At 28.6% G+C, this 8,636-nt stretch overlaps 1 protein-coding gene across 1 annotated transcript; it reads right to left on the bottom strand.

The window, feature by feature from the left end:
- Positions 1-2,621: 2,621 nt before the first annotated feature.
- VNE69_09047 (uncharacterized protein) lies at positions 2,622-2,942 on the bottom strand (the record flags this gene model as incomplete). The annotated part of the gene is made up of 1 exon (XM_065474565.1): positions 2,622-2,942. The coding sequence occupies one exon, from the start codon at positions 2,940-2,942 to the stop codon at positions 2,622-2,624; it is 321 nt and encodes a 106-aa protein (XP_065330637.1).
- Between the last annotated feature and the right edge of the window lie 5,694 nt (positions 2,943-8,636).

Genomic DNA, 8,636 nt, shown 5'->3' with positions numbered 1-8,636 from the left:
TCTAATGTGTCCTCATATGCTACCCATTGATTAGAGATCACAGTAGAAACAGGTTATACATTATCTTGTATTACCTCAAGGAAAAGCAGTATTTCTACTAGTTACTGAAATGTGCAAGGCGCACGTTGATTCAGCATCAAATGTTTCCAAAATAAACTTTTCTTGGTATTCGTTGTTTAAATACATTTCATTACTAAAATGCTCATCTGCCTCTACAAAGATTGTTTTTGTTAATTTTGCCATTTTTTTAAAGGGGTCCTTTAAAATTTAAAAGCGAGTTCCTTATGGTCATGTACCTAAACTTGACAAGTTAAAGTCTATAATTTAAATTTATTAGTTCTTTAGTTCGTGATAAACTAATTTTTAGATTTGTTTCATTAAAAATTGAAAATTGATTTTGCAGAAAGACTTTATATTGTCTTTTTATGCATCTTTATTTATTTATATTTATTTTTTGATTGTTAATATTTTAATGATATTTAAAGGGGTTATTTACAATTTTTGTAGTCTTTTTTGTATTCGTTACGATTTTTCAAAAAAGGTCTTATTTATTCATAAAAACCATGTTTAGTCTAGATTTAATTTTTAAATTGAGAATATAAATCCTGTAATTTAATCAATTAAAATTTTATATTGTTGCTTTTAAAGAATGGTATAAACACCAATGTATATTGTTTTATTGGTAAAACAAAATTATTTTTTGATGTCTATAAAAAGCGAACAAAAGTGTGTTGTAAATTTGTTTTTTACAACTAATAAAAAAAATTTGTAGGAACAGCTGTAATATATTTGTATATATCATCAGAAAATCTCCCATAGCCCCTTAAAATTTTATAGGAAGGTTATTAAAGGTATGAATGACTTTAATTTTTATATCCGACAGTTTTAACTAAATTATAACCTTTTTTATGTAAGATCGAATAACAAGTCGATATTTTGTGTGTTGTTTTTTCTCCAAATGCTTAGAACATTATTTACATCTAATAGTGTAATTCCTGGTAGATATAGTTTTATACAGCGTGCATGTGCTAAATTGAATTTAGATAGTATAAATACTCTACAACAGAAATATCATTTTAAATATATAAAAAAAAATTTAAGCTTCAATTGACAAAAGAACAAAACTTTAGCGGCAATTGATATGTTGCTTTAATTTTACATGATTTAACAAGAATTAGACGTAATTTTTTTTCCTAATAGTTGAAAATAAAAAAAACATGATATAATGGTTATAAAAGACTTAATTATAAGTATATATCCGTACTTATTATTTTTGGTTTAAAAAAAAGAATGAACTTCAATGTTAGAGTATAAAACTTATTTCATTTATTAAATTTAAGTATTTGAAAGTTACATGTAGTTTTTGTTTCGTTTCTGCCTCATGATTTCGTGTAATGAGAATGTAAAATATTAGATTCATATGATGCACAAATATAAGAAAAGTTTAATACAAACTAATTACGTTTTTGTTGGGTATGAGATATAGATCAACTATACTATTCTAGCTAAAACACTTATTTTTATTCAAAAGATAAATTTCGACGAACAGCCATTGTAATATTGTACTAAAAAAATTTGAATAGAGTAAAGATGTTTGCATGTAGATCTGCTGTTTGAATTTATAAGAGAGTATATAGACATGATAAATTATTACAACCTTTAAATCTAAGAAAAAGTAAAACCATAACTGTTTGAAAACTAATTCTATTATATACAAAAAAAATATAGAATAAATCTGCAAAAAAATCTATTTTATATTGTGTTATTAAAAATTCTAGCATTCAAATTGTTAGAAAAAAATATAGATTAACAACAAAAAAACAAAGAAACACCAATTATTTATGTTTTATCTTATAAACTATCGTGAAATATGTTATTACATAAAATATAAGAAATTTTTATTCTAGGATTCATATCCAACATTATAATTACTGTAGTATAAAAATTTTCCTAATTCGAGACACAACTGTTATGTATATCAAATCATTAAATTTAAGATAAATAAAAGTACATTATAAAAAATATTTTATTATTTATGTAGAATCTATTTAAAAATGTTATTTTTTTTTTTAAATTTGCAAAGATGCTTACAATGTCTCATTATATTATTTTGTCTTTAAACTTCACATTGCATGCTTGTTTTTACAGTTAATTAATTCAAAGTCTGAGTGCGTAATGGCATGCTTTTTGATAAGATGAAATTTATCAAACATAGTTTTACAATTGTTTTTAGGACAGCAATAGATCGTTTTATTGTCTTTCAATAGTATAGGAAAAGTTCATCGTCATAAAAATTATATCTTTTAATAACTATATTAAATACAGAATTGTTCACTTTTTTGATTAATTTTTTATTTTTTTTTGTGTTTAATTATTTTTAGGTGTAAATACTGTGATTCTAATCACCAAATTTCCACTTTGAGAATCTAAAATGTTTTCTTGTATTCTTTTGATCCTAATCTTTAGATTTTTTGGTTATTTGACATTTGATTTCGAAGCTAAGTTTTAATTTTTTATTGGGCTTCGTTTTCTGATAATCATCATCATTAAGTCAGCTTCTAATAAATATTGAACCTTATTTTTTTTTCTTGTATTGCTGAGATGACTTCATTTTTGGCACATTAACTTAAATATTTATTAGCCAACTTTTCATTATTCTTCTTAGAACTACGAAAAGTACTATCTTTATACATGTCATATTTGTCTTTATCTTTATAATTTTTTGCAGTAATTTTTTTTTCGTTCATTTTCATGACCAGTTTATACGTAACATCTAATTTTTTACTAGGTTCCGAATAATTTTTTCTTTTGAAACTAGAATAAGTTCGTAGATGAAATGAAATTTTTTTATAATTAGTACCTGAATTTTTATCTCCATTTTTTTCTTTTTTTGTTGATATCGTTGGTTTTAATTGATTTGATTTATCATTTCTTACTGACATATTTACAGAGTTTAATTTCGCATTTATATTTTAAAGGAAAAAAGGAATATCTCCTTAAATATTAGTAATTTATGATATGAACATGTAATTTGTTATATAATACATAAATTTAACAATGAATTTACGAAATTTTTATTTTCTTACATTTTAAAAATTAAACCCAAATAAACTGTACATTTATTATTTAAAGTACGCTTTGAGTTAGAGAAAACTTTATGTAGAAAAATCATTTTAAATGATATAAAAACTTTCATAATAAAATATATGATGATATTTTTATATTGATGTTGTCAATAACTTTATTAGAATTTTCCATGCCCTCTTTTCTTAATGTTTTTAAATACTTTTTGTAGCCAATCAAATCTGTCCATTTGTACGAATATGATTGGTCAGTATTTGATCGGCTACGACACCCCCTCAATTAGTCTTTGACGTATCCTTTTTAATATGACTTTTATTGACTCTCAGTTCCCCCAAAGTATTTGTTCGTTTTACTAGAATTGCATCTTCGCTTAAAATTTTGATTATGATGTAGCCTGGTATCCATTTAGCTTCCAATTTACCACCCCCTGGATAATCTCTATATATTAAAACATTTTCGCCAACCTTAAGCTTTTCTTTTATCTCTATTTTCCCTTTGACGATAGCCTTACTGTATTTTTTGAAGTTTAGGTCTCGTTTTCGTAATAAATCTTGCCTAGTATAGGTCTTAGGAGTAACGCCCATTTTCTCGTCTACAGCTGTTTTTATTTGCTGACCGAATCTTAATATATACGGAGAAGTTCCTATTGATCGATTAAAAGATAAATTAACTGCCAAGGTGGCTTCTTTGACGACCTTTCTCCAGCTAAGTTTGCCATAATTCGATAATTTTCTTATTTTGTTCGCTAATGTCTGTATGACCCTTTCGACGGCGCCTGTGGTTTGATGATGGTATGGGGAACTAAATTCCCATGATATATTATATTTATTCGCTAGTGATTGTAGTTCTGAATTGTCAAACTTTAACCGGTTATCTATCGGGACTCTCTCAGGTATCTTGTGTTTACTAATGATTAGTTCGCCGAACAAATTATATATTTCAGATCCGTTTTTACTTCGTAAAATCTTGGTCTCTGTTCACTTAGAGTAATGATCGGATGAAACAAATATATATTCACTTCCACTGCTGTCAGAGAGTCTACCTAAAAGATCGAATTCCCAAAGCTGGTTAGGCCTAAAAAAGAGTATTACTTTTTTTTTCGTTTTCACGCTTTTATATCCAGAGCGTAAACATGTTTCACAATTTCTTACGAATTGTGATATATCTCGGTGCATGTTTTCCAATTATGAGTATGTGAGATCATAAATTTCATGGTATTTGACGATACAAATCGTGAAATCTTGTGGTACTCTTATAGTATATGTCACACGACAACCTTCCTGAGGCTCTCGTAATCAAAACAAACTTATAAATTAAAATCGCTCGGCTGTCAAATCTCAATTACAGCCGAGTCAGAGGCGTAAACAAATACGTCGTCGTCGCCAAACAAAAGACGAACCAGAAAGTGTATGTTTTTATCTAAAATGCATAATATGAAAAGTCTCCTTATAAAATACTTTCCCCTCCTATTCTTGACAACTTTGACATTAATTAAAAATTAAACATAAAAGGACTAATTTTCAGCCCTTCACCGAGTCATGAGAGAATATAAAACCAATAAACAGTTTAACAAAAACTTATATTTAGACACACCGAGCAGCCAGGGAGGCAGCCAGTGTCACAGTATATTTTTGGTATTATTCGCTAACTGGTGTACCTCGATGATGCACGTTTTATTTTCTTGATGGGTTCACATAAAACCATCCGCTATGTTATGTTCTCCTTTTATATATTCAAGTTCAAAGTTGTACTCTGCTAGTTTAAGAGCCTACCTGAGAATCCTACTTGTCGGATCCTTTACTGTCCATAGGTGGATCAAAGCTTGATGATAAGACTTAGTGTAAACTTATTTCCCAAAAGATAATGCCTCAAATGTTCTATGCCTTTACTAAACCAAGAAGTTCTATATCGGTTTCTGAATAAATCTTTTGGCAATTATCCAGTCTCTTGCTGAATGCAGCTATCATCTTTTCATTTCTTTCTTTATTCTTTTGTAAAAGTACTGCTCCAATCCCCGTTTCAGACGCGTCTGTCAATAATATAAAGGGAGCATGGAAATTTGGCTGAGTACATATGGTATTCTGGCTTAATACTTTTTTTACAATTTTAAATGTATCTAGTTGCTCATCAGTAAGGGTTATCTTTTTATTCGACGTCTGCTTTTCGCCTTTGAGTATGTCATACAAAGGACCCGTGATTTCCGCCATTTTTTTCACAAAATCTCTACAATAATTTGCTATTCCTAAAAAACTTCTCAATTCCTTTATAGTAGAAGGAATCGGATATGCCTGTATATCTTTGATACGCGTTTCATCTATCTTTATAATTCCGTGTCCTATTACATTTCCCAAAATCTTTATTTCGGATCTAAAAAACTTACACTTATTTTTATTCAGCGATAGATTCGCGGCTCTAATTTTTCCTAGTACTATCTTCACGTGTTTCATATGATCTTCTTTATTTTTTGAATATACTATTATGTCGTCTAAATATGGTATCACGAAATTGTGGTTTTCTTTTCTAAACAAATTGTCCATTGCTCTTTGAAAAGTTGCCGGGGCGTTGCAAAGACCGAAAAGCATACGATTGAATTCGTATAGTCGTCGCCTATATGAGAATGCTGTTTTTTCTATATCTTCTTCTTGTAAGGGTATTTGGTGAAACCCGCTCGTAGCGTCCAATATTGTAAAAATAGTCGCATTTGATAAACTGTCAAATATTTCGTCTATTCTTGGAGTCATATATGCATCCTTTATGGTTATACTGTTTAGCCCTCTATAGTCGACGCACATTCTCCACGTCTTATCTAGTTTTGGTACCATAAGTATTCTACTGCACCAAGGACTCCTGCTTTCCCTTAGTATGTCAAGCTTTAATAGTTTGCTTATTTCGTCGTTTACAGCTTCCTCTTGTGCTATTGGGATTCTTCCATTTCTTTGACAAATGATCTTAGTATTGTTTGTCATTATTAGATGTTTTCCCGCAATGCAAATATTATAATCTCCTATTCCGGGTTACAATACGTATTCGAATTTTTTTAGGATTCTATTTTCGTCTGAATGTTTAATAAAATAGATATTTGATTTATTCTACAATTTAGGAGGTTTAAAATGTCTAGAATTAGTTTTCGGTTCTTACGTATTACGTTTGCTCCTACTATAGTGTACTTAGTGTCTTTAATTATTAGGGGAGAGAAGTTCACACGTTTACCGTTAATTTCGATTGTACAGTCTTTTAAGTATCCTTCTACTTTTGAAATTTCTTCACCTATACCTCTTACTACCCCATTATATTTTATGATCTTATCCCGTTCTTCCAGTGGGATTTCATGTAATCTAAAACAGAAACATCGGCACCATTATCCAATAAAGCTTTTATATTTTTAATAAACATACGGCTTTGAACAAAAAACGAATTAGAATTATTTTTTAAACGGTGCAAGTAAATTTTTTTTTCTGTATTTATAGTCGTTTTTTCTTCGCCTTTATAATCATCTAGCGCGTTAATACCTTTTCTTTTAAATTGTTTCTCTCCCTTTGGAGGATATTGGTTAGCACTTTGGAATCCCTTGAGTAGTGATTGCATTCTCCATGAAGTGTGCAATGTTTATTGTTATATCTCGATAATTTTTCATAAGTTTTGTTTTCTTTGCATCTTCTCTCGTGACTATTTGTAATGTAGGGCCCTTTGCCGATGTTGCTGTGAATCTCGGTCCTAGCTAGCATCTTATCCGGATATTGAATCCAAGATATTTTTTCGGCTTTCTGTATGAATTCCTGCCAAGTCCGAACTTTAGTGGCGGTCTGATATAATAGAGTTATTGTTTCTATAGGCGATTTATTGATAATCATTTGGCATAACGCATCAAGGTTGATAAGCGCCACTCAAAGATCACTGTTGCTTCCTGCAACATCTGTGAATAATATTTTCTAGTCTCTGGACTGTTAATGCTAAGAATCCGGTTATAGTTATGTCATTACTCCTGAGCCAAATCCCTTCTTCAAACCAGTAATTTTCTCTTCCACCTTCAATAATTCTGTTTTCCCTCCTAAAGTTTGTGAAGACCCCGATAAAGCCTTCCCTTTAAGTTTACTAATGATGGCTATTTTGTACTGCTTTTCGGTCCAGCTGGATACTTCACCTAGCAGCATGATGTCTCCTAACCAAGTGCTAATGTCCTCCCCGGTCTCCTCTGTGTAATATATGACATTTTTTATTATTGTCGCCATGTCAATAACTTTATTCTTATTTTCCACCTCCTCTTTTAAGAATGTTTTTGAATACTTTTTGTAGCCAATCAAATCTGTCAATTTTTACGAATATGATTGGTCAGTATTTGATCGGCTACGACAATTGATATTATGTTTCGGTTTCGAGAAAAATGACAAAAAACCTAAGAAAAATTTTAAAGTGTGCTTATCTCTTAAAAATTAAGTTCTGAAATCTACAACTTATTATCTATCAATAATATACAAAACCTTTTTTTATATAATAAAATAGTCTTGTCAAAATCAAATATTAACTAAGAATAATTATCATTGAGTCTTCATAAAATTAGTACACAATTATTTAGTTAGCTAATTTGTATGTCATTCTTTTATTTTAAAACATCTTAAAATGTTTGATCGTATATTTAATATGAAATGACTCACATTTTATACAATATGTTCTAATAATAAAAAATTTGTTTTTAATTCGGAAAAATAATTAAATCTGTTGATATTCACTGACGGATTTTATCGCTTTATCAATGAAAATGAAATCATTGTTATAATTTGATTCAAATTTAAAATTGCTTTTTTCTGAATACAGAAAATTAAATTTGATATCATGTAAACAATTTGAAAAGACATGTGTATTTTAAAACCATAAGTTTATTTATCTGATTGTATTAAACTATTTTTACAAAATTATACATATGATATTTGTTGATTTATTGAAACTTTGATGTATTAAAAAGATTTGTATATGTTTTTAATTTCTAAAATCTTATAAAAAATATGAACATTGTTAATGACCTGTACGTTACACTTTTATTAATATCCATTAAAGTTTATTTGGATTCATCCCTTATAATTTGGAAAACATTATTATGTGCGTTTTTTGTACATTCCTCCATGATGTCACATTTTTATTATAATAAAGATGAAAAGGATTTTTTGAATCTATATTATGGATTTAATGCAGAAATATGTTTATTATATGAACATAAAATATTTTTCACTGATGATATAAAATTCTTTTCAATACTTGACAACAAACTCGAAGACTGTCAAGAATTTATCAAGATATGATCAAGAACGCTCATGCTTCAAAACAGTTTGATAAAAGAGATAATGAAGAACTTGAAAAAATCAAAAAGGGTTGGGAAAATAAATTTGAACGACAAATGTTCCTTGATTGCGTTGAATATCATAGTATAAAATTTAAAATAAAAAATGTTACAGATATATGGATCATTATATTGCATATTAACAAAAAAAAAGCTTATAGGAACCTGGGAACATAAATATACTGTTCATATTAAGTGTGAGAATGCTTATGAATTATTA

This window comes from Vairimorpha necatrix, chromosome 9 (assembly GCF_036630325.1).
Source record: "Vairimorpha necatrix chromosome 9, complete sequence".
NCBI lineage: Eukaryota > Fungi > Microsporidia > Nosematidae > Vairimorpha > Vairimorpha necatrix.
The sequence above is the reverse complement of the archived record's forward strand: the minus strand, read 5'-3'. Positions and strand labels throughout refer to the sequence as shown.